General features: G+C 34.2%; 4 protein-coding genes across 4 annotated transcripts; all 4 read right to left on the bottom strand.

Moving 5' to 3' along the window:
* Nucleotides 1-4,949: 4,949 nt before the first annotated feature.
* LOC106796485 (low-temperature-induced 65 kDa protein) lies at nt 4,950-8,594 on the bottom strand. The gene is given in 4 exon segments (XM_026126134.2): nt 4,950-5,190; nt 5,777-6,572; nt 6,574-6,854; nt 8,543-8,594. Coding segments are annotated over 4 exon segments (1,224 nt in total). The 3' UTR covers nt 4,950-5,095.
* A 121-nt stretch (nt 8,595-8,715) lies between these two features.
* LOC100811027 (receptor-like protein EIX1) lies at nt 8,716-11,448 on the bottom strand. The gene is made up of 3 exons (XM_014768786.2): nt 11,369-11,448; nt 11,133-11,151; nt 8,716-11,022 (listed from the first exon to the last, which is right to left on the bottom strand). Exons 1-3 carry the CDS (start codon nt 11,446-11,448, stop codon nt 8,716-8,718), a joined length of 2,406 nt encoding a protein of 801 aa, XP_014624272.1.
* A 4,886-nt stretch (nt 11,449-16,334) lies between these two features.
* LOC106796538 (receptor-like protein 34) lies at nt 16,335-17,423 on the bottom strand. Its single transcript, XM_014768863.2, has one exon. The coding sequence runs from the start codon at nt 17,421-17,423 to the stop codon at nt 16,335-16,337; it is 1,089 nt and encodes a 362-aa protein (XP_014624349.1).
* Nucleotides 17,424-22,815: 5,392 nt separating this feature from the next.
* LOC100810490 (low-temperature-induced 65 kDa protein) lies at nt 22,816-26,890 on the bottom strand. Its single transcript, XM_041010399.1, has 4 exons — nt 26,868-26,890; nt 25,695-26,211; nt 23,629-24,190; nt 22,816-23,044 (listed from the first exon to the last, which is right to left on the bottom strand). Exons 1-4 carry the CDS (start codon nt 26,888-26,890, stop codon nt 22,950-22,952), a joined length of 1,197 nt encoding a protein of 398 aa, XP_040866333.1. The 3' UTR covers nt 22,816-22,949.
* Nucleotides 26,891-26,902: the final 12 nt, after the last annotated feature.

Here is a 26,902-nt window from a genome sequence, read left to right as displayed (position 1 = left end):
TAATTCACTTCTTCTTTTTTTACGCTGGCTTTTTTAAATTATCGACTTAATTATCCAATTCTCCCGAATTAATTCTTAGAATACGAAAAATTAAGCATAAATAACAAAGAAATATGATAGGGTAAAAAGAAATATGATTTTTTCTTGTGCTCAATACTAAAATAAGAAACATTCTTTTTGGTACAGTTTTTTTTACAAAAATAATGTAAAAGAAAATTATCTTCTAACATTCTTGTGCTCATATGAAGTTTCCTGTCATTGACAACAAATGTACTATTTCATGATATCCCAACCCATAGCCCACACCATCAAGTCATCTTAAGGTTTTTCATTTATTCATCTTGAACCTTTGAACACTTCACAAAGTCCAGCCATGTTATGGTCTTCTTCAACTTTAACCATAGGTCAATGCATTACCTTCCTATCAAGTTCCCTGTCATTCATAACAAATGTTGCGAGCTAGTTAAGTCAAGCAAGGAAAAAAAATATAATTGATGAATAAATCAATTATAGGAAGAGGGTGTACTTTAAAGACTATTTCGGATAAAAAAAAATCTATAAAAAAAAGATTATTTCATTCCAAGCTAATTATTTAATTTTGATCAATTTTTCAATTCACAAAATAATATTCTCTTATATATGAAAAAAAGATTAGATTTAATTTTCATCAATTGGAAAGGTTGTTGTATTATATATTTCTAATTGTATTCAAACTTGAATATTATTTTCTTTATCGTATAAAAATTAATTAGTTGTATAAAAAGAAGTGTGAAAAAAAATATATATTAACTTTTTTTTCTCAAAAAAATCAGTATCATATTTTATATTTTTTACAAGTTATCAACTTAAATAAGAGGAGAAACATAATTTTAATTTTTAAATAATTGCAAGTGTCAAATTTAAACAATCATAAAAATATTCACCTTCAATATAATATTCTAAAAAAAATCATACGATAACTTAAACAATCTACAAAGAAATATAATTTATTCTTATGCCAAATACTAAAATAATAAATATTTTTTATTTTAGTTTACCGTATAGAATTTCTTAAATCAATGAAAATTTTGATTTAAGAAAATATTAATAATTTTTTAATATTTTGAGTAGTTTAGTTACATAAAAGGTAATTAAATTTAGCTTAATTCTTCTTCAAATTTTAACTATTATTTAAATCAATTCTTTCGTTACACTTGTGTTAAGTAAATAACAAAAAGTCTTGCATTATAAAATTCAAATATTCTATTACTTGCAATTTCAACCCATAATTAATTTTAAACTATCAAATTTTTATTATTCAAAATAAAAGAAATGAAAAACAAAATTTTCTCCTGACAAACAGCTGGCCACTCCACCAAATCCATATCAAGGTTCCCACTTTTCCAACTTGAACCATAGACTACTCCATGAAGTCCATGTCAAGGTCCTCCATATAGGACACTATATTACCTTCATATCAAGTTCCTTATCATTGACAACAAATGTTTAGAATTAAGCAATGAAAAAATTATAAATGATGAATACCTCAATTATAGGAAAAGGATCTAAATTTAAAGATTATTTCGGTCAAAAAATCTATATAAAAAAAAGACTATTTCGTTCCAATCTATCTATTTAATTTTGATCCATTTTTTAATTTGCAAAATAATATTCTTCTTATACATGAAAAAAGACTAATTTTCACTATCATCAATTGGAAAGATTGTTGTGTCGACTATTTCTAATTTTATTTTAACTTGAATATTATTTACTTTTTCATTAAAAATTAATTAGTGAGATACAAAGAAGTCTAAAATGCTTGTTTAACTTGGTCTATCATAATTATTGAGATCATAGTTTTTCCTTTTATAAGTCTTGGTCCAAATTTCTCCATGTATTGTAGATCATATTTAACTTAAAATGTAAATTAGAGTATATGATCTACCAAGAAGTGTGGCATGTTTTTTTAAATTATTTATCCATGGTCCTAGCTATTCTATTGTTAGACCATTGTTAGACCACAGGTCTTCATATATTAAAGTCTTTGCCTGGATTTCTCTTACTTGTGTGGTGATATTTTAAGAATAGTGATAGAAGAGAAAAATAAATTTACAATTTATTGAAATATCAAACTTATGAAGATTTGCATTCTTCATGCATACGTTTTTCAGTTTTCATTATCATTATTTGGAAAGGTTGTTTGTGTTAATTGTCTATTTCTAATTAATTTGAAAATGAATATTAATTATTTTATCACAAAATTTTGTATCATATTTTTTATTTTCCTCACAAGTTATCAGCTTAAATAATAGGAGCAACATAACTTTAATCTCCATTTTACTTTTTAAATAATTTTAAGTGCCAAATTTAAGCAATCATAAAAATACTCACCTTCAATATAATATTTTAAAAAAATAATTCATACGATAACTTAAATAATCTACAAAGAAATATAATTTATTCTTGTGCCAAATATTAAAATAAGAAACATTTTATTTTCTTAGTTTAACGTGTAGAATTGCTTAAATTAATAAAAAAATGTATTTTAAGTAAATGTTAATATTTTAATAAAAAAAACATTAGTAATTTACAATAAAGGTAATAAAATTTGGTTTAATAATGAGTCTTCAAATTATAACTATTATTTAAATTAATCCTTTTATTACATGTGTGATAAGTAAACAATAAAAGGTCTTACATTATTAAATTCAAGTATGTTACTACATATTTGAAACTATAATTATCAAAATTTTATTATTCAAAATAAAATAAAAGAAAAAATATTGTCTTTTAGACAAACCTTAGACAACTCCACCAAATTCACATCAAGGTCCCCACTTTTTTAACTTGAATCATAGGCCACTCCATCAAATCCATCTCAAAGTTTTTTATGACCAACAACAAATGTTGAGAGTTATGTCAAGCAAGAAAAATAATAGACTAAAATATATCATTTTCGTCCCTATAAAATTTTAATGTTATTTTTTTTATCCTAAGCTAAGTTTGGATGAGTGATAATTATCATGTATTCTTAAATTTTGGTTAGATTTTGGTGCCATTTTAGGATGTGATGTATATCTCTTATGTTTTTTTTATTGCCATGAACCAATCTAATTGGTTATTCCATGTAATGATTACTTTTTTATTCAATAAAATATTGTAATTGTTTTTCTTTTATGTCTAATATGTATTTTTAACTTGGTCACCTATTTGTATGATTTTTTATTTAATTGTAATAGAAAAATTTCTTTGAGCTACAAATTAGAGAGAATACTCAATAATTTTTATGTCTGGAGATAGTTGAACATCAATAAGGTCTTTGTTTTAATGGAAATCGTTTGGTTATGCTAATCCAAAGAATTAATAGTTTAATCAATGGATTTGAATCTCTCCACTTAAGGAATTAATGTTAATAGTTTAATCAATGGATTTGGATCTCTTCACTTAAGGAATTAATGTTAAGACAATATGGTGGATTAATGATAATATAACATTTATTAAATATAAATGTGAGTGATTAGGTGATAGGAGCTCCAATAAAATTAAACCTGACGTGTTTGTTAAAATTCCCAAACAAAAAGTTTTTCTTTATTTTTTTCATATATTTCCTTCCTTAATTTTCTTATTTTTATTTCTTCCTTTAATTTCTTTATCTTTATGCATATTGTTATTTAGATCGAATTAGCCAATCTTAATTAATTCCAAATATTCATAGTGTACAAATTTCTTTATCTTTATTCATAGTGTAGAATTATTGGCAGGAACCCAACTTTGATCTCAACTGCAACCCCGTCATAAAACCCAACAACTGTGATCAATCCAACTGCAAATCCACTCGTGAAACCTAGTGAAGCCCATCAAACAGTTTTTCTTTTCTCGATTTTGTGATTTGATTTTTTGTTGTTAAGATTTTATTGGTTCATGTCTATGTCTATTCTTTCATCTAGCTTGTTTTCATTTAGTCCACCTACTGGGGGGAAAATGAAACACCATCTGAGAAAGATGATGGGTGATGAAGACGAATAGAAAATGAAACAGCATCTGGAGAAGATGATGGGTGATGGAGACAAATAGAAAATGAAACACCATATGAGGAAAGATGATGGATGATGGAGACAAATAGAAGAAAGAAAAAAGGGGTAATAGGACATCATTTTTATTTTTATTTAAAAAAAAAAAATTTGCACGTGTAATTCCGATATTTCCAACCCGATAATCCCAATCAGACAAAGAATACACACACGAGTGACATGCATCATGGCCAATTAACAACCACGTGGATGAATAATGATTTTGAACTAACAATAAAGATCTGAAACAAAAAATTTCAAAAATTTCAAGAAATCTGATCCGAAAAAAAATTATTAAAGATCAAACAAAAAAAAATGAATATTTTTCGAGGACCAATAAGCAATAAAAAATGATGCTTTTTAACCCACAATATGAAGGTAAACATGTGGTCAAAATGTATATGCTTATTAGAAAATAAACATTTGGATAGCATACATACACGAATTCATGAAACCAAAAATTAAATGAAAAGTCAAACATAACAACAAATGAACGAGGGAAAAGAAAAAAAAAAGGAAGAAGAAGAACAAACCTGATCTTATAGCATCATAATCATCTTTTGAAAGAATTGCGAAAAAACAATCTTTCTATGGGTTTCCCTTCACAGAATTCTCCTTGTATGCTAGTGCGTCTCTTCTTTTATATTCCAAGAACAACTTAGGATTCCTTTATACCACCATCTCCTTGTTTTTAGACTAAAAACTTCAATGACGTTATCTTTTACTAATATTTTATTTTTTGCTCAATTGAATCACCATTACTCCAGTTTTCTGATGATCAATTTTGTAACTGTCACATCTTCTATAATTTTTCTTTTTTCTTTTTCTCAAAAATGTTTTAAATATTTTTATTTAAAAGATAAAAATAAACCCGGAAAAAATTGGATATTTACATAAACATTAAAAAAAAACACAAATTTTTTATTTTACTGTGACTTGAACATCCTAACTTTCTTCCAACAAAGAACTAGACACACAGATATAGAAACAGCTTTTAAGAAAATTTACCCAATCACCCAAAGCAAAGACTCCTTCAAAGCCTTTCTTCAATTAGATGACTCCTGCAGCCTTCTTTCACCTGCTGCACCTTGGTTAACTTGTTCCACTTCTGCCCTTCCTGCCTCATAATTCATAGATGAATCTTCGACCCATGCAAACCACAAATTCAAAATTAATGTGGCACTTTGCTTCAGTAAAAAATAGCATATACCCAAAATAAAGTAAAAAAAATAAAATTGTAACTCACCTTGGACTGAAGTCTAAAACCACTAGGATAAAAAATACTCCACTTTTTTTTAAACAGTTCTTACAAAATGAAAAAAAAAAAAAGAGACGTATAGAAAAATATGCAAGCATGACCAAAACAAGTAAACAAATAACTGCGATTCATCTTGGAATCAAGTCTTAAGACTAACAGAAACATACATAATCATAATTTCGTTTGTTTCTCAAAACACTTTTTCCAAGATAAGAAAATAGAAAAAAATGTCACAAGACAAATATAATAAACAAATAGAGAGAAAATAAATTTTAATATCGATACAAAATATGTTTGTCTAGCTGCAAAACTCAAGCAGAATGTGAAGAGTAACAAAAGAATTAGTCAGAGAAGTATGGTAAAAGAATACAATCAACTAATTTAGAAATAAGTAAAATTTGCAAAAGGCATTGATCAAACAAGAGAAACCTCATGGAGACAACTAGAGCTACTATTCATTGTTATTTACCTTGTGAAGATTGATTCTCTGCTGGGTCGGTAAACCATGTCCCAACCACACCTTTAAGCTTATCAACCACACCTTTCCCCGGACTATTCACATACATCTCTTGGTACTTTTTCTCTGTCACCACACTTTCACCTCCTAACCTTCTCTTCACTTCCTCTGACTCAGTTACCTTTCCCAGTATTCTTTGATGTTCCATTCTTCTCTCAGGATCATCCTCTCTCTTATGCACAGCATCAGAAACCACCTTTCTCACACCTTCTTCAGTAACTTCCACTGGGGGCAGTTCCTTCTTGTGCAGAGTCTCTGGTATCACTTCAGAGAGAGCCCTGTCTTCATCACCAGGCCTCAGTTTGTCCACCAAATAGTCCTTCACAGAAACCCCCTTGTCCTGTTCCACACCCATACTACTAGTTTGAGTTCCAGAAACTTTGGACTTCACACCACTTCCTACACCAGCATCTTTTCCAGAAACTGGAGCTAGTTTCTCTGTCAGAGACTGAGCAACACTTTTTCCATATTCTGTAGGAGCAGCAGCATGGTCAGTTCTCTTCTCTTGTGGTGTTGTTGTTGCTGTGTCGCCAGAACCAAGCTTCGAAGCTACGGTGTTTTTGGCTGAGAAAGCTTTATCAGCTATTGCAGAGGTTGCTGATGAGATGGTTGAAGGTTTCTCATTGCCTGTGTTCTTTAATTGATTCCTTGTTTGAGTGGTTTGAGTTGTTTTTGTTTCAGTGTTGTTGCCATATCCGAGGTTGGAAGCTACGGTGTTTTTTGCTGACACGGCTTTATCAGCTATTGCAAGCTGTTGCTAAAGAGATTGTTGATGGTTGTGTGTTCTCTTGATGGCTTGCTTGAGTTGTTTCAGTGTTGTTGTCAGCGTATCCGAGCTTGGAAGAGACTGTGTTTTTGGCTTATATGGCTTTATCAGCTATTGCAGAGGTTGCTGAAGAGATTGTTGATGGTTTTGCACTGCCTGTGTTCTCTTGGTGATCCCTTGATTGAGTTGTTTTGGTGTCAGCGTCATATCCGAGCTTCCAAGCGACAGTGTTTTTGGCTGAGGCTTTGGCTGAGCTTCTAAGCGCTTCTCACGTTTGATCCAAGTCAATCCAGAAATTCAATATAATTAATGAACTTAGTTCCTACAATCTTAGAAAGAATTTCTGAATTGATGATGCCCTGGCCAAAGAATATTTTCCAGAAGCTTCTTAAGATTTCATAAAAGTGATATTTACTCTCGGGTAATCGATTACCAGATAATGTAATTGATTACCCGTGACCAAATTAATTTCTAAAATGCTCATACAAATTTGAATTTAATTTTAAAGCCTATAATCGATTACACAAGACTTATAATCGATTACGAGAAGTTTTAAACGTTTTCCTTTAGAAAATTGAATTCAAAGTCAATAGTTTTTGTATTATGATATCAAAGTGATAAGTTTTGTTTTTTTATTTTATTTTTCTTTTTACGACTTTGTAGTCATTTTGGTTTTTTGTTTACGTTTAAGGTTTTTAATTTTAGAATTTTTTATTTTCTTGTATTTTATTTTTTATTTTGTTACATTTTTTAAAATGTTATTAATTTTATTTATTTAATTATTAAATAAATATTTTATTTATTCATTTTAAAAAAAATTCAATGACATTATTAAAAGATTATCTAAATTTTAAATAAACCAAATATGTTAAATAAAAAATAATTAAAATGGAAAAATTTTATACTATTAGTTTTATTTGATTTGTATTATATTTTTTTATGGTTTTATTTAATATATTATATATTTTTTATTTAAAATATATTATGTTTTTTAATATTATTTTATTTAATATATTTTACATATTTAAAATTTAGATAATTTTGAAATAATGTTATAGAATTTTATTTTTTAAATGAATAAATAAAATATTTACTGAATAATTAAATAAATAATTTTTTTATAATTTTTGAAAAAAAATAAAAACAAAAAAATAAAATACAAGTAAGTAAAAAATTCTAAAATTAAAAAATTTAAACGTAAAAAAAAACGAAACACAATTTCAAAAGTCATAAAAAGAAAAAAAAATTAAACTTACAGTTTGAAAGTCTTTAGTTAAAAAAATTAAAAAAAGACTAGTTGTAAAATTAAAAAAAAAATTAACCACTTTAAAGTCCCAAATAAAAAAAATTACATTAAAGTCATAAATAATTTTACGACTTCAGTTAATAAAGAGTGATTTTATGGCTTCTAACTCATATATAGTAGCACCTGATAAGACTTATTGTCTTTTGAAAAATATCCCTGAATGGTAAAAAGCAGTCAAATTGACTGAAAGTTGTGAACTCGAAACTGCAAGTGTTGTGAATCCATGAGAAATACAAAGAGCTAGAATTTCTAAAATATCATTAACCTGTTGGTTGAGTTTGAGATATAAGAAATCAATCTCCCCCAAGTTCCCAAGTTGCTGAGATTACCCCAAGAAGTTCGAATGGTTGCTTCGGATTGATCAATCTTGACTTGATAAATAGTCCTATGCAAATTGCTGTACCTTAAGTCCAAATACTTGAGACGATGAAGACCGTATAACCAATCAAGTATAGAATATGAGAATGAATTTTTAGACAAGTCAAGATTTTAAAGAAGTGTGAGGTTTCGAATACCACCAGGGAATCGGATCGACCTTGGATTTCATTACCCAACAACAAGGGAATATTTGAAATCTCATTTCAAGAGAGATTCAAACATATGAATAAATTTCAAAGAAACATAACTTAAAAAAAAATAGATACACTTGTGTATGTAGATGCAATGACAACAATTCCCACGGTACAACTCTTATCCATTAAATATAACACATTACTGAAAATTGAAATATAATGGATTAGTTTGTTTAAATTTATTTGTTGACATAAATTGATCAACCTGCCAATACAATGATACAACATCGGTGTATTCTAAGCAACACTAAACACTGATACCACATGAGTAAAAAGATTGAAGTTTGAACCACACATGATCAAGGAAATGAAAATAGGCATACCTCCATGATCTACAAATCAGTAAAGGAGCAATCACTATCCAGAATCCCACAACAAATCCAATTGTCGCACTAACAAAAAACCAATTCACTCCATGCCCATCACTTCCTTCATAACTATGAGTTTTCCCATTGGAGCTGCAGTTTATGGGCAGTGGTGGACCACATAGATTGTTGCCAATAAATCTGGAGGCATCAAAGGTTTGCAATCGAGTTCCTGTTGGAATTTTTCCCTTCAAATGATTATAAGACACGTCTAGCATGCTCAAAAAGCTCAAATTAGAAATGGTTGGAGGGATTTCACCAGAAATTTGATTCCTTGAAAGATCAATGGTTTGTAACGATCCCATATTACCAATACCTTCTGGAATAGGACCAATCAATTGGTTGTGGGACAAGTTCAAAAAGTTCAATCCATTTAGATCTGTGATTTCTCTAGGAATATCTCCTAATAATTTGTTACTTGACAGATCAATACTTGTTACCAAACCCAGAATGTTTCGATACTCATCTCCTCTTCCTTTTAGCCATAGTAGCACACTAACTATACCTGATACCGAAGAGTAATATGTATCATTTGGTGCATGAGAATAGATACGGGGATATGTACTCCGGTTCACTAGTGTCATGGCACTCAAGTTACGGAAACAGCTGGGTATATTGCCAGAAAAATTATTTTTTGCAAGGTCTAAAACCTGAAGAAGACTCATCTGACATATTTCATTTGGAATGTGACCGGAAAAACTGTTTGATCGAAGGCGGAGGATTTTCATATTTGAGAGCTTTTCTCCAACCCATGTTGGAATACATCCTGAAAGATTATTTTCTCCAAGATCCAAGGATATCAATTGGCTAGTCTTCTTCAAACTGGTAGGAAATATTCCCGAGAGCAAGTTGTTACGAATTTCTAATGACTGCAGCTCAGCCAAGGAACCCATGGATGGGGGGAAGTTCCCAACAAAATGGTTGCTTTGTAAATTCACTTCCACTAGAAATGGCCAATTAATCCAACAATCAGGTATTTCTCCTGATAGATTATTTGATGCAAGATTGAGAATTTCTAATTGCATTGGTTTGTCCTGATTGTTACATAAAAAATCTTGCATGGATTCAGAGAATGAATTGGTCGAAAGGTCTAACCCATACACATCATTTGAAAGATAGGGTAATTTACCACATAAGTGATTTGTGCTTAGATCAACAGTTTGGATAGATATTGGATTTTTTATTGTAGTCACAAGCTCACCATGGATATGATTATGAGAGAGGTTTAAATACAAAACCTGAGAGTGTGGTTCCCAGAACCAAGTGGGAATAGAATCTAAAATCCCCGTGTTAGACAGTCCAACATATTGAAGTTTGTTTTGTGACTGAATCCACGATGGAAAGCTGGGACCTAACTGCCATGATGTCACTTCCAAAAAGGTAAGTTGAAAATTAGGAATCCAATTGGGACCCACTTTTAAAGTGAAATTGTTTCCTGATGCACTAAACTGCTCCAAGCTTGTAAGATTTGCAAGATCATCTTCCTTGACAACTCCTTGAAAATTATTGCCATCAATATAAAGATATGACAATTTAGAGAGTGATCCAAGACTTTCAAATGGATTTCCACTGAATTTATTAAAAGAGAGAGAGAGAGATTTTAAATCTATCTCCCTTAAGTTGCGGAGATTACCCAAAAAAGTCGGAATTGTTCCTTCAAGTTGATTACGTGATAAATCAAGTTCAACAAGAGAAGTCAAATTTCCCGAAGAAGTTGGAATGGTTCCTTCAAGTTGATTATATGACAAATCAAGTTCAACAAGAGAAGTCAAATTTTCCGGGGCATCAGAAATAGTCCCATGCAAGTTGCTGGAACTTAGGTCCAAAGACTTGAGACGATGAAGACCGCATAAGCAATCAGGTATAGAAGATGAGAATGAATTTCCAGACAAGTCAAGATTTTGAAGAAGTGTGAGGTTTCGAATACCACCAGGAATCGGACCTTGGATTTCATTACCCGGTAATTGAAGAGAAACAAGTTTCTTCAATTTGAATATCCACTTGGGGACAAAAGAAATGGCAGGGGAATAACTAATATTGGAAAGATGGAGAGTTTGCAGAGATGAGAAGTTGAGCAAGGATGGTTCATTATAGTGAGGGAGTGTGCAGTTTGACAAATATAGGTGGGTCAAAGAAGGAAGAGATTGGAGAGTGTGTAGCTGATACGAACCTAACAGAAGAAGCACCAGCTACAGGGGTGCAAAAGGGAGAAGAGACCATAACAGAAGAAACACCAGCTACAGGGGTGCAAAAGGGAGAAGAGACCAAGAGCAAAAGAAGAATTGTGAAACCCACCTACCTTGCAGATTATGTTTGAGCTGAAGAGGGCAATACCGGAAAAAGGGGAAATTAGAGAATCTCCACCAAATCATGCTTGCAGCACCTTATTTCCTCGTGGGCAAAATAGCAATAGGAATTCTGTTACTAGAATATTCGTAGGAGAGCAATTGTCCAAATTCTGTTATGGGAATGTCTATATAATACTATGTAAATAACAAGCTGAGGGAGAAAAATAAGAAATCCCCTTTTCCTCACCTTGTTAATTCTTCCCTTTCTCCCTTGAATTTCTGGAGGAACTGACCCTCGAAGTCAGTAATACAGCTTGCACCTAACATTTTTGGTGCTCTCGTTGCGATGCCGGATTCGAGCCCCACTCCTTCTGACAAACTCGAAGACGCCCTTCTCCGCCTTACACACCAACAGCTAACCTTGACCAGCAAAATCGATGAACTCCTTCATCGTCTACCTCCGCTTTCTTCACCCACTCCATCACCTACCCCTGTCCTTCCTCCGCCATCACTTTCACCTGCATCAGTCCACAAAATGAAGTTAGATGTGCCGCGTTTCGACGGCACTGACCCCTCTGGTTGGATCTTTAAGATCAACCAGTTTTTCGAGTACCATGGAACTCCCGCTCATGAGCGTTTGACCATAGCATCGTTTTATATGGAGGGAAGGGCCTTAGCCTGGTTTCAATGGATGTCCGACAACGGCCAATTTACATCTTGGTCGGTGTTGTTACATGCACTACAAACCAGATTTGCCCCGTCACAGTTTGAGGATCCCACCGGAGCACTTTTCAAATTAACACAGAAGGGAACCGTGAGTTCTTACCTGTCTGAATTTGAGAGCCTAGCCAACCGTGTCGTCGGATTGCCCTCTCCTTTTCTCCTCAGCTGCTTCGTGTCTGGCCTCTCCCCTGACATACGCCGCGAGGTGCAAGCATCACAACCTCTGACCATGGCTCAGGCCGCGGGCCTTGCTCGCCTCCAGGAGGAAAAGTTGATGGACCATAGACCTCCTCCGCGCCCCCGACCACCCTTTATCACCACCACGACTTCTCCGCGCGTCAACCCCATGACGCACCCACCTACACCTGTGTACCCTCTTTCCCCCTCAACCGTTCCACCACCCACGTACTCACCCTCCACCATTACACCACCAACGTACCCACCCTCACCCTCTCCCGTCCCGCACAACAACCCCCCTCTCTTACCCACACCACCACGCCAAAACCCAGCTTACAAACGGTTATCATCGGAGGAAATCGCATTGCGCCGCGAACGCGGGCTTTGCTTCACATGTGAAGAGAAGTACCATCGAGGGCACAAGTGCGCCTCTCGAGTCTTCCTTCTACTTGTGGAAGGCGATGACCCCCCGGATGACCAAATAAACCCTATCGACCCACAAACAGACCCACCCGACCCCGACCCGGCCCAATACACTTATACCCAATATGACCCAGTACCAGCCCAAATCAGCCTAAATTCACTGGCCGGCCACGTAGCACCAGAGACCCTCCGTTTGGTGGGCACCATCACCGAGCACCAGGTGATCTTCCTCATTGATGGGGGAAGCACCCATAATTTTATTCAAGAACAGCTGGTCACGCTCCTGGGCCTTCCATGTCAACCCACAAGCCCACTTCGAGTAATGGTTGGCAATGGCCAACATCTCGAATGTAACCGTGTGTGCGCAAACATTCCGGTGACTATCCAGACCTCGCAATTCACGGTGGACCTTTATGTGCTCCCAATTTCCGGCGCCAATGTCGTGCTTGGAGTCCAGTGGCTCCAATCCTTAGGGCCTGTTCTCACGGACTATGCCACCCTTTCCATGCAATTCTTCTATAAGGGTCGCTTTGTGGAATTGAAAGGTGACCATGACGCTAACTTCCGGCAACTATCTTCCCCACAATTTCGACGTTTCTGTCGAACTCAGGGCCCTAGCTTTTGCTTCCATATCACGATGCTTCCCACTGAGACCCCTTCCGGGGATGCCCCGATATACCCCCCTGACATCCGAACTCTACTTTTCCGGTTTGCTGCTCTGTTCCAACAACCTCAATCATTGCCGCCGGCACGAAGCACCGATCACCACATACACTTACTTCCACAGACCTCTCCGGTCAATGTTCGTCCCTACCGGTATCCTCACTTCCAAAAGCATGAAATCGAGTTGCAGGTGGACGCGATGCTTCAGAAAGGATTCATTCAACCCAGCACCAGTCCGTTTTCCTCACCGGTCTTACTGGTGAAGAAACATGATGGTTCCTGGCGTTTTTGCGTAGATTATCGAGCCCTCAACGCTGTTACAGTCAAAGACCGTTTTCCAATACCGACAATTGATGAACTCTTAGATGAGTTGGGCGGTGCTTGCTGTTTCTCCAAATTGGACCTCTTACAAGGTTACCACCAAATCCGCATGCATGATGCCGACATACCCAAAACAGCTTTCAGAACCCACCACGGCCACTATGAATTTAAGGTGATGCCGTTCGGGTTATGCAACGCCCCTTCGTCGTTTCAAGCTACGATGAACATGCTCTTTCGTCCCTACTTACGACAATTCATCATCGTCTTCTTCGACGATATTCTGGTTTATAGTAGGACCTTTGAGGATCATCTGCGCCATCTCGAGACGACATTTGAGGTATTACTCACTAACCAGTTTGTTTTGAAATTACCTAAGTGCTCCTTCGCGCAGCCGCAGGTGGAGTATTTGGGTCATGTCGTATCTGTCCGAGGCGTGGAACCAGTCCCTTCCAAAATTTCCGCCATACAACAATGGCCAATTCCTCAATCCACGCGGGACTTACGCAGCTTTCTCGGACTCGCCGGATTTTATCGCCGGTTCATCCGCGGCTACGCGACCATAGCGGCACCTTTGGTCAAAGTCACCACCCTTTCCTCTTTTCAATGGTCAACTCCGGCCCAATTAGCCTTTGACCAACTCAAGGAGGCTCTATCCACAGCGCCGGTGCTAGCCTTGCCGGATTTCACCATAGCATTCACTTTGGAGACTGATGCTTCGGGGGTGGGAATGGGAGCCGTCCTCTCCCAGCAAGGCCACCCCATCGCCTTCTTCAGCAAGCCCTTCACCGCCAAACTGTTGCGTTCCTCCGCCTATGTCCGCGAGCTCTGTGCCATCACGACGGCCGTGCGTAAATGGCGTCAATACTTGTTGGGCCACCGTTTTACCATCCTCACCGACCACCGTAGCTTGAAGGAGCTTCTCACTCAAGTTATCCAGACTCCCGAACAGCACTTGTACATGGCTCGATTGATGGGCTACGACTACGACATCCAATACCGGTCCGGATCCACCAATAAAGTAGCTGATGCTTTATCTAGGTTGCCGGAACAGCAATCCACGTTGACCATGATTCTATCCGTCCCATGCTTCTCCTTCCTGAAGGAGTTACGAACGCAACTGGATGCCCATCCGGACTACAACACACTTCGACAAGCCATCCTTGCGGACCCAACCAACCATCCCGGATTCTCAATCACACAGGACCTCGTCCTGCATAAGGGAAGAATTTGGGTACCTCGTGACTTACCCATGATCCCCACTCTGTTACAGGAATATCACGCAACGCCCACCGGTGGGCACGCCGGAGTTACTAAGACGATGGCTCGTCTATTGGAAAATTTCACTTGGCCGAGACTTCGAGATGACGTCACTCGTTTCATTGCCAATTGTTTAGATTGTCAACTCACAAAATATGAAGCAAAGAAATCAGCAGGTCTGTTATGCCCCCTCCCAGTTCCTCATCGTCCATGGGAAGATCTATCCATGGATTTCATTATAGGCTTGCCTTCTTATCACGGACAGACCGCCATCTTCGTTGTGGTGGATCGATTTTCGAAGGGCATCCATTTGGGTATGTTGCCCACCTCTCATACGGCTCACATGGTCGCTTCTTTATTCTTGAACATCGTGCTCAAACTTCATGGCCTCCCTCGAAGTATAGTTTCCGACAGAGATCCTTTGTTCATGGGTCACTTCTGGCAGGAGTTATTTCGCTTGAGTGGCACGGTCTTGAGGATGAGCTCAGCTTACCATCCCCAGAGTGATGGCCAAACTGAGGTCCTCAACCGCGTAATTGAACAATATTTGCGGGCCTTTGTTCATCGGCGGCCAGGGAATTGGGGCAAATTTTTGCCATGGGTGGAATGGTCACATAATTCTTCCTGGGTTGTGAGTTCCGGCGTCACACCTTATGAAATTACCTATGGTCGCAAGCCTCCTTCCTTTCCTGAGTATCTTGCGGGAACCTCAAAGATTGATGCTGTTGAAGAATTTTTCGTGGATAGGGACGTCACGTTTCAATCAGTTCGCAAGAAATTACTAAAAGCTCAGGACATCATGAAACGACACGCTGATAATGCTCGCAGAGATGTAAGCTACGAAGTCAATGAGTGGGTTTTGGTGAAACTCAGGCCTCGTCGTCAGTCAACGGTCAAAGGAACTCAAGAACACTCAGGAAAGTTAGCAAAACGTTTTTATGGCCCATTCAGAATTTTGGCACGTGTCGGGACAGCTGCATATCGACTTGAGTTGCCAGCAGCAGCCAAAATCCACTCTGTTTTTCACTGTTCGTTACTTAAACCTTTCAAAGGCAACCCGACACCACCTCATGTTACTTCCTTACCCACCCAATTCATTAATGGCCAACCTGTTATTACCCCTCTCGCTATTCTGAACTATAGGAAGACTGCGGATTCATATGAAGTACTGGTGCAATGGAAGGGTCTGTCCCCAGATGATACATCCTGGGAGGATTGGTCTGCATTATGCCAAGCTTACCACCTTGAGGACAAGGTGGATTTCCATGGGCCATGGAGTGATACGAACCTAACAGAAGAAGCACCAGCTACAGGGGTGCAAAAGGGAGAAGAGACCATAACAGAAGAAACACCAGCTACAGGGGTGCAAAAGGGAGAAGAGACCAAGAGCAAAAGAAGAATTGTGAAACCCACCTACCTTGCAGATTATGTTTGAGCTGAAGAGGGCAATACCGGAAAAAGGGGAAATTAGAGAATCTCCACCAAATCATGCTTGCAGCACCTTATTTCCTCGTGGGCAAAATAGCAATAGGAATTCTGTTACTAGAATATTCGTAGGAGAGCAATTGTCCAAATTCTGTTATGGGAATGTCTATATAATACTATGTAAATAACAAGCTGAGGGAGAAAAATAAGAAATCCCCTTTTCCTCACCTTGTTAATTCTTCCCTTTCTCCCTTGAATTTCTGGAGGAACTGACCCTCGAAGTCAGTAATACAGCTTGCACCTAACAGTAGCCAATGAAATGCTTTGGATAGGCTTGCATTACTCAAATGAAGATATTCAAGCTTCCACATACTTGATAGCCATTCTACATTTTCAGCAAACAGAGGTTCGACAACAGAATGACCTCCAAGGCCAAGATACACCAAATTGGAGAGATTCCCAATCTGAGATGGAATCTTCCCCATGAGTCCAGTAAGAGAGAGGTCGAGGTGAGTCAAGGAGGTTATTGCACAAAGGAAAGAAGGAATTGCCATACCTTCTCCAAGGAATTCATTGCCGCTCAAGTCAAGATATCGAAGCTTAGAGAGATTCCCGATCTGAGAGGGTACTGTTCCGTTGGCAACAACAGAACTCAGGTCAAGATACACCAAATTTGAGAGATTCCCAATCTGAGGAGGAATCTTCCCATGGAATACAGTACCAGAGAGGTCTAGGTGAGTCAAGGAGCTCATTGCACAAAGGAAAGAAGGAATTGCCATACCTTCTCCAAGGAAATAATTGAAGCTCAAGTCAAGATATCGAAGCTTAGAGAGATTCCCGATCTGAGGAGGAATCTTCCCCATGAATGAAGTAAGAGCGAGGTTGAGGTGAGTCAAGGAAGTCATTGTCCAAAGGAAAGAAGGAATTGACATACCTTCTCCAAGAAATACATTGGCGCTCAAGTCCAAGTAATTCAAATGCTTTAAATCAGCCAGACAAGGACTTATCTCTCCACCAAAGATCCATCTCCGATAAGCTTCCCAATTGTAGTCATCATCGAAAGGAGAATGTGAAGAGCTGAGGTGAAGCTGAAGAACATGGGAAGTAAGGTTGTGGCAGAGGACTCCATACCAGTGGCAACAGTTGGTATGATTATGATTCCAAGACCAAAGCCTATTTGAAGGATCATTCAGATTATTCTTAATCTTCATAAGTGTCTCACACTCACTTGGGATGCACACACTCTCTCTGCATGGTAAGCTCAACAACCAAAGCTGGACAAAGACAAGAATATAAATGGAGGAGGAATTCATGATCACAAAAAGGATATATGAAACAGCTTAATTGTATAAGTGCTTCTTGGTTCTGCATATTAATCATAAAACTTCTATTATTTATACTGCTGCCCTGACTGTTTTTTTCTTCACTTTCATTTTTTTTAACCTTTTTTATTATTGTGCCAAATACTAAAATATATTTTTAAAACTTTAATTTTAAGTAAAAAAATTAGGAAATTTTATTTTTGACGTTTCCTTTTTTAAAATTTTAATTCACTTCTTCTTTTTTTATGCTGGCTTTTTTAAATTATTGACTTAATTATCCAATTCTCCCGAATTAATTCTTAGAATACGAAAAATTATGCATTTACTGTATCTATCTCCTTTTTTAAAATTCCTATGTACACTAAATTCATAAAAAAATCAAAATTAATAACAAAGAAATATGATTTGTTCTTGTGCTCAATACTAAAATAAGAAACATTCTTTTTGGTACAGTTTTTTTTACAAAAATAATGTAAAAGAAAATTATCTTCTAACATTATTGTGTTCATATGAAGTTTCCTGTCATTGACAACAAATGTACTATTTCATGACATCCCAACCCATAGCCCACACCATCAGCCATGTTATGGGTTATGGGTTTTTTTTACAAAAATAATGTAAAAGAAAATTGTCTTCTAACATTCTTGTGCTCATATGAAGTTTCCTGTCATTGACAACAAATGTACTATTTCATGATATCCCAACCCATAGCCCACACCATTAGGTCCATCTCAAGGTTTTCCATTATTCATCTTGAACCTTTGAACACTCCACAAAGTCCAGTCATGTTATGGTCTTCTTCAACTTTAACCATAGGGCAATGCATTACCTTCCTATCAAGTTCCCTGTCATTCATAACAAATGTTGCGAGCTAGTTAAGTCAAGCAAGGAAAAAAAATATAATTGATGAATAAATCAATTATAGGAAGAGGGTGTACTTTAAAGACTATTTCGGATTAAAAAAATCTACAAAAAAAGATTATTTCATTCCAAGCTAACTATTTAATTTTGATCAATTTTTCAATTCACAAAATAATATTCTCTTATATATGAAAAACAGATTAGATTTAATTGTCATCAATTGGAAAGTTGTTGTATTATATATTTCTAATTGTATTCAAACCTGAATATTATAAATTAATTAGTTGTATAAAAAGAAGTGTGAAAAAGAATATATATTAACTTTTTTCTCAAAAAAATCAGTATCATATTTTATATTTTTTACAGGTTATCAACTTAAATAAGAGGAGAAACATAATTTTAATTTTTAAATAATTGCAAGTTCCAAATTTAAGCAATCATAAAAATACTCACCTTCAATATAATATTCTAAAAAACAAATTCATACGTTAACTTAAATAATCTACAAAGAAATATAATTTATTCTTGTGCCAAATACTAAAATAAGAAACATTTTTTATTTTAGTTTACCGTATAGAATTTCTTAAATCAATGAAAATTTTGATTTAAGAAAATATTAATAATTTTTTAATATTTTGAGTAGTTTAATTACATAAAAGGTAATTAAATTTAGCTTAATTCTTCTTCAAATTTTAACTATTATTTAAATCAATTCTTTCGTTACACTTGTGTTAAGTAAATAACAAAAAGTCTTGCATTATAAAATTCAAATATTCTATTACTTGCAATTTCAACCCATAATTAATTTTAAACTATCAAATTTTTATTATTCAAAATAAAAGAAATGAAAAACAAAATTTTCTCCTGACCACCAGCTGGCCACTCCACCAAATCCATATCAAGGTCCCCACTTTTCCAACTTGAACCATAGGCTACTCCATGAAGTCCATGTCAAGGTCCTCCATATAGGACACTATATTACCTTCATATCAAGTTCCTTATCATTGACAACAAATGTTTACAATTAAGAAATGAAAAAATTATAAATGATGAATACATCAATTATAGGAAAAGGATCTAAATTCAAAGACTATTTCGGTTAAAAAATCTATATAAAAAAAGACTATTTCATTCCAATCTAGCTATTTAATTTTGATCCATTTTTTAATTTACAAAATAATATTCTTCTTATACATGAAAAAAGACTAATTTTCACTATCATCAATTGGAAAGATTGTTGTGTCGACTATTTCTAATTTTATTTTAACTTGAATATTATTTACTTTTTCATTAAAAATTAATTAGTGAGATACAAAGAAGTCTAAAATGCTTGTTTAACTTGGTCTATCATAATTATTGAGATCATAGTTTTTCCTTTTATAAGTCTTGGTCCAAATTTCTCCATGTATTGTAGATTATATTTAACTTAAAATGTAAATTAGAGTATATGATCTACCAAGAAGTGTGACATGTCTTTTTAAATTATTTATCCATGGTCCTAGCTATTCTATTGTTAGACCACAGGTCTTCATATATTAAAGTCTTTGCCTGAATTTCTTTTACATGTGTGGTGATATTTTAAGAATAGTGATAGAAGAGAAAAATAAATTTACAATTTATTGAAATATCCAACTTATGAAGATTTGCATTCTTCATGCATACGTTTTTTAGTTTTCATTATCATTATTTGGAAAGGTTGTTTGTGTTAATTGTCTATTTCTAATTAATTTGAAAATGAATATTAATTATTTTATCACAAAAATTTGTATCATATTTTTTATTTTCCTCACAAGTTATCAACTTAAATAATAGGAGCAACATAATTTTAATCTCCATTTTACTTTTAAAATAATTTTAAGTGCCAAATTTAAGCAATCATAAAAATACTCACCTTCAATATAATATTTTAAAAAAATAATTCATACGATAACTTAAATAATCTATAAAAAATATAATTTAATCTTGTGCCAAATACTAAAATAAGAAATATTTTATTTTCTTAGTTCAATGTGTAGAATTGTTTAAATTAATAAAAAATTTATTTTAAGTAAATGTTAATATTTTTATAAAAAAAACATTAGTAGTTTACAATAAAGGTAATAAAATTTGGTTTAATAATGACTCTTCAAATTATAACTATTATTTAAATCAATCCTTTTATTATAACTATTATTTATATCAATCCTTTTATTACATGTGTGATAAGTAAACAACAAAAAGTCTTACATTATTAAATTTAAATATTTTACTACATATTTGAAACTATAATTAATTTAAATTATCAAAATTTTATTATTCAAAATAAAATAAAATAAAAATATTGTCTTTTAGACAAACCTTAGACAACTCCACCAAATCCATATCAAGTTCTCCATTTTTTTAACTTGAACCACATAGGCTACTCTATCAAATCCATGTCAAAGTTTTTTATGACTGACAACAAATGTTGAGAGTTATGTCAAGCAAGAAAAAAAATAGACTAAAGTATATCATTTTCGTCCCTATAAAATTTTAATGTTATTTTTTTATCCTAAGCTAAGTTTGGATGAGTGATAATTATCATATGTATTCTTAGATTTTGGTGTCATTTTAGAATGTGATGTATATCTCTTATGTTTTTTTATTTCCATAAACCAATCTTCTCTTAGAGTTTAATGTAATTGGTTCTTCCATGTAATGATTACTTTTTTATTCAATAAAATATTGTAATTGTTTTTCTTCTATGTCTAATAAGTATTTTTAACTTGGTCACATATTTGTATGATTTTTTATTCAATTCTAAGAAAAATTTCTTTGAGCTACGAATTGGAGAGAGCACTCAATAATTTTTATGTCTGAAGATAGTTGAACAACAATAAATACTTTGTTTTAATGAAAATCTTTTGATTATGCTAATTCAAAAGATTAATAGTTTAATCAATGGATTTGGATCTCCTCACTTAAGGAATTAATGTTAAAGGAATTAATGTTAAGACAATATGGTAGATTAATGATAATATAACATTTATTAAATATAAATGTGAGTGATTAGGTGATAGGAACTCCAATAAAATTAAGCCTGAACAATTTTTTCATTGATTTAGTGTTTGTTAAAATTCCCAAACAAAAAGTTTTTCCTTATTTTTTTTCATTTATTTCCTTCCTGAATTTTCTTATTTTTATTTCTTCCTTTAATTTTTTTATATTTATCTTTATGCATATTGTTATTTAGATCGAATTAGCTAATCTTAATCAATTCCAAATATTCATAGTGTAGAAATTTCTTTATCTTTATTCATAGTGTAGAATTATTGGCAGGAACCCAACTTTGATCTCAACTGCAACCCCGTCATAAAACCCAACAACTGTGATCAATCCAACTGCGAATCCACTCGTGAAACCTAGTGAAACCCATCAAACAGTTTTTCTTTTCTCGATTTTTTGATTTGATTTTTTGTTGTTAAGATTTTATTGGTTCATGTCTATTCTTTCATCTAGCTTGTTTTCATTTAGTCCACCTACTGGGGGGAAAATGAAACACCATCTGAGGAAGATGATGGGTGATGAAGACAAATAAAAATGAAACACCATCTGGAGAAGATGATGGGTGATGGAGACAAATAGAAAATGAAACACCATCTGAGGAAAGATGATGGAGACAAATAGAAGAAAGAAAAAAGGGGTAATACGACATCATTTTTATTTTTTTTAAAAAAAGATTTGCACTTGTGTAATCCCAATAATCCCAACCCGATCATCCCAATCAGACAAAGAATACACACACAAGTGACATGCATCATGGCCGATTAACAACCACGTGGATAAATAATGATTTTGAACTAACAATAAAGATCTGAAACAAAAAATTTTAAATATTTGAAATCTGATCCGAAAAAAAATTATTAGAGATAAAAAAAATGAATATTTTTCGAGGACCAATAAGCAATAAAAAAATGATGCTTTTTAACCTACAATATGAAGGTAAACATGTTGTCAAAATGTATATACTTATTAGAAAATAAACATTTGGATAGCATACATACACGAATTCATGAAACCAAAAATTAAATAAAAAAGCCAAACATAACAACAAATGAACGAGGGAAAAGAAAAAAAAAAAGAACAAACCTGATCTTATAGAGAAAAAAGAACAAGGACCTGATCTTATAGCATCATAATCATCTTTAAAGAATTGCGAAAAAACAATCTTTCTACGGGTTTCCCGTCACAGAATTCTCCTTTTTTCTCCGTCCCCCTCCTTGTATGCTAGTGCGTCTCTTCTTTTATATTCCAAGAACAACTTAGGATTCCTTTATACCACCATCTCCTTGTTTTTAGACTACCAACTTCAATGACGTTTTCTTTTACTAATATTTTATTTTTTGCTCAATTGAATCACCATTACTCCAGTTTTCTGATGATCAATTTTGTAACTGTCACATCTTCTATAATTTTTCTTTTTTCTTTTTCTCAAAAATATTTTAAATATTTTTATTTAAAAGATAAAAATAAACCCGGAAAAAATTGGATATTTACATAAACATTAAAAAAAACACAATTTTTTTATTTTACTGTGACTTGAACATCCTAGCTTTCTTCCAACAAAGAACTAGACACACAGATATAGAAACAGCTTTTAAGAAAATCTACACAATCACCCAAAGCAAAGACCCTTCTTCAATTAGATGACTCCTGCAGCCTTCTTTCACCTGCTGCACCTTGGTTAACTTGTTCCACTTCTGCCCTTCCTGCCTCATAGTTCATAGATGAATCTTCGACCCATGCAAACACAAATTCAAAATTAATGTGGCACTTTGCTTCAGTAAAAAATAGCATACCCAAAATAAAGTAAAAAAAAATAAAATTGTAACTCACCTTGGACTGAAGTCTAAAACCACTAGGATAAAAAATACTCCACTTTTTTTGAAACAGTTCTTACAAAATGAAAAAAAAAAAAAAGAAACGTATAGAAAAATATGCAAGCATGACCAAAACAAGTAAACAAGTAACTGCGATTCATCTTGGAATCAAGTCTTAAGACTAACAGAAACATACATAATCATAATTTCGTTTGTTTCTCAAAACACTTTTTCCAAGATAAGAAAATAGAAAAAATGTCACAAGACAAATATAATAAACATATAGAGAGAAAATCAATTTTAATATCGATACAAAATATGTTTGTCTAGCTGTAAAACTCAAGCAGAATGTGAAGAGTAACAAAAGAATTAGTCAGAGAAGTATGGTAAAAGAATACAATCAACTAATTTAGAAATAAGTAAAATTTGCAAAAGGCATTGATCAAACAAGAGAAACCTCATGGAGACAACTAGAGCTACTATTCATTGTTATTTACCTTGTGAAGATTGATTCTCTGCTGGGTTGGTAAACCATGTCCCAACCACACCTTTAAGCTTATCAACCACACCTTTCCCTGGACTATTCACATACATCTCTTGGTTCTTTTTCTCTGTCACCACACTTTCACCTCCTAACCTTCTCTTCACTTCCTCTGACTCAGTTACCTTTCCCAGTATTCTTTGATGTTCCATTCTTCTCTCAGGATCATCCTCTCTCTTATGCACAGCATCAGAAACCACCTTTCTCACACCTTCTTCAGTAACTTCCACTGGGGGCAGTTCCTTCTTGTGCAGAGTCTCTGATATCACTTCAGAGAGAGCCCTGTCTTCATCACCAGGCCTCAGTTTGTCCACCAAATAGTCCTTCACAGAAACCCCCTTGTCCTGTTCCACACCCATACTACTAGTTTGAGTTCCAGAAACTTTGGACTTCACACCACTTCCTGCACCAGCAACTTTTCCAGAAACTGGAGCTAGTTTCTCTGTCAGAGACTGAGCAACACTTTTTCCATATTCTGTAGGAGCAGCAGCATGGTCAGTTCTCTTCTCTTGTTTGTACTTAGATTAAGATAAGGTAAAGAAAAGATAAGATATTTAAAGATAAAATTAGAAGATAAAAGAAAAGATAAGATATTTAAAGATAAGATGAGAAGATAAAAGAAAAAGATGAAAGATTCAAAGATCAAAATAGAAGATAGAATATTTAAATTGCGATAAAGATAACTACTTCTACGAAATTCAAATAAATAAAATCTAAATCTACTAAATCTAAATACTTACTCCTAAAACCCAACAACAATAAAATAAAAGGAATAACTACTTCTAAGAAAAACCAACAATAATAATAGGGAATAAAATCTATATATTAAAAATCGCTAAAACCTAACAAGTCTAATTAGCCTGGATTCTGGATTTGTCTGTTATCAATACCAGTGAACTAATTCTGTCCCACATCTATCCATCTACTTGCCCCTGATGCCTCATGATGACAAGCCTACCTTAATTACCTATCTTTCAAATGCCCTTTGCGAAGACTCAATAACTAAGATGCATTAAGATTACATTCTAGATAATTGCTAAAGCATGGGTATTGGGGCATTAAGTCATGCTAACCCAATGATTTCTTTCTTTTATTGTTCTATTAAGCCTTACCCTCTCCCGAGTGGCCTAACCCTTAAAATCGATTCACGCATTCATTCCTTATCCCTACTTAGGCTTTACCCTCTCCCGAGTGGCCTAAAGATTAACAGAAAATAAAGTTTGAAATGCAGAATAAATAAGAAAGAAAAGCATATAAAAGAACCTAGAAGGAAAACCCTCTAAGAGATAATTTCTTCCTTTTAGTGTTCTATTAAGCGTTACCCTCTCCCGAGTGGTCTAACCCTTAAAACAGATTCAAGTATTAATTCCTTACCCCTAATTAGGCTTTACCCTCTCCCGAGTGGACTAAACCCTAACAGAAAGCAAGTTCCGAGATACAGGATGTAAAAAGAAAGAACGGTAAATAAATAAAAGAATCTGGAGGGAATTCCTTTTTTTATTGATAACTCTTGAAATGATCCATACATCATTGGCCTTTTAGGCCTGCCAGACCCTAGCTAGGGAATTAGCCACTCATGATCATGAGGGCTTTACAATGAGAAGGGGTGAAAGAAAGAGAGGGAGTAAATGAAACCCCTGGGAGAGGGGGTTCTGTCGTAGTCTCTTTCCTTCGGACTGACTCTCTATTTATAGTTGTTGAAGTGGGCTTTGGACCTTCGTAGGCGTGCTCAGTGCGACACCCCTCGCTTAGCCCATGTAGATCGCGTGCTTAGCGTGTGTATTGGGCTTAGCGTGTGACGCGCGCTCAGCGCGCGTATTGGGCTGGGCCTACTTCAGATTTTCTTCTTTTCTTCAATTTTTCTGGCCTTTTTGCTTGTTACACCTCCAGTTTTTATATCTGCAACCAAAATTCAACAAAACATCAATTCTTTAATATTTAAGCGCAAATAACTGCTAAATAATTATTTTTAAAGACAATTTTGCCTTATTTTCTATTATCAAAATACAATTATTTAGCAACACTTTTTCCATATTTTGTAGGAGCAGCAACATGGTCAGTTCTCTTCTCTTGTTGTGTTGTTGTTGCTGCGTCGCCAAAACCAAGCTTTGAAGCTACGGTGTTTTTGGCCGAGACAGCTTTATCAGCTATTGCAGAGGTTGCTGATGAGATTGTTGAAGGTTTCTCATTGCCTGTGTTCTTTAATTGATTCCTTGTTTGAGTGGTTTGAGTTTTTTTTGTTTCAGTGTTGTCGCCATATCTGAGCTTGGAAGTAACGGTGTTTTTTGCTGACACGGCTTTATCGGCTATTGCAACTGTTGCTAAAGAGATTGTTGATGGTTGTGTGTTCTCTTGATGGCTTGTTTGAGTTGCTTCGGTGTTGTTGTCACCGTATCCGAGCTTGGAAGTGACTGTGTTTTTGGCTGATATGGCATTATCAGCTATTGCAGAGGTTGCTGAAGAGATTGTTGATGGTTTTGCACTGCCTGTGTTCTCTGGGTGATCCCTTGATTGAGTTGTTCCGGTGTCAGCATCATATCTGAACTTCTAAGCGACAATGTTTTTGGCTGAGGTTGCTGATGAGATTGTTGAAGCAAACAAACATATTTAATGATAAAAATAAACATTGAGTATTTATTAAAGATAAAACATATTTAATTTTATTTAGTGTTTAACCGTGTTTTGGTCTAGTAGTGTTATATATATTTTTTAATTTTTTATAGTTATTTTTTTTCAAATTTGATGACAACATTGTCACATGAGAGGATTTAACACTTTTGGGGTAGGAAAATGTACTTTTTGAAGAAAATAAAATTATGTGTTTAATCCATAATATATATTCGACTATTTGATCTTTTGACAAATTTTTTCTTGAAAGAAAATCTTTAATATTTGAAAAATTTTATTTTAAATCTTCATCACATTCACACACATATGAACACTAAGCTCTAGATAAAAATAAATAAATAAATAACCACGAGAAATAATATATAACTCACAATTGGTGTTGTACAAAATTGAAATGATCAAGACTAAGTCAAGAAACTAACTGGTCTTCTTCCGTGAGTTCACAATGAAACCACAGAATTTATTTTCATCCACTAGTTTCCTTCCCAACTACCATGTTTTCTAAAACATAACACACTACAGAACCTTCTAATAAATTTTTTTTAAAAAAAAAAATCAACATTTTACATGTAGCACCACAACTTAACCATTTCTAGCTACAA

Source organism: Glycine max, chromosome 16, assembly GCF_000004515.6.
Source record: "Glycine max cultivar Williams 82 chromosome 16, Glycine_max_v4.0, whole genome shotgun sequence".
NCBI lineage: Eukaryota > Viridiplantae > Streptophyta > Magnoliopsida > Fabales > Fabaceae > Glycine > Glycine max.
Note: the sequence above shows the minus strand (reverse complement) of the source record. Positions and strands in the feature narration are given on the sequence as shown.

Coding starts and splice junctions, on each gene's coding strand:
- LOC100811027 (XM_014768786.2), bottom strand. CDS start 11,448: ATGTTAGGTGCAAGCTGTATTACTGACTTCGAGGGTCAGTTCCTCCAG.
- LOC106796538 (XM_014768863.2), bottom strand. CDS start 17,423: ATGAATTCCTCCTCCATTTATATTCTTGTCTTTGTCCAGCTTTGGTTG.
- LOC100810490 (XM_041010399.1), bottom strand. CDS start 26,890: ATGGTTAAGTTGTGGTGCTACAT. Junction 26,212..26,867: donor GTTAAGTTGTGGTGCTACAT/GTAAAATGTTGA, acceptor TTAGAAGTTCAG/ATATGATGCTGACACCGGAA. Junction 23,045..23,628: donor AGAGAATCAATCTTCACAAG/GTAAATAACAAT, acceptor CATGGGTCGAAG/ATTCATCTATGAACTATGAG.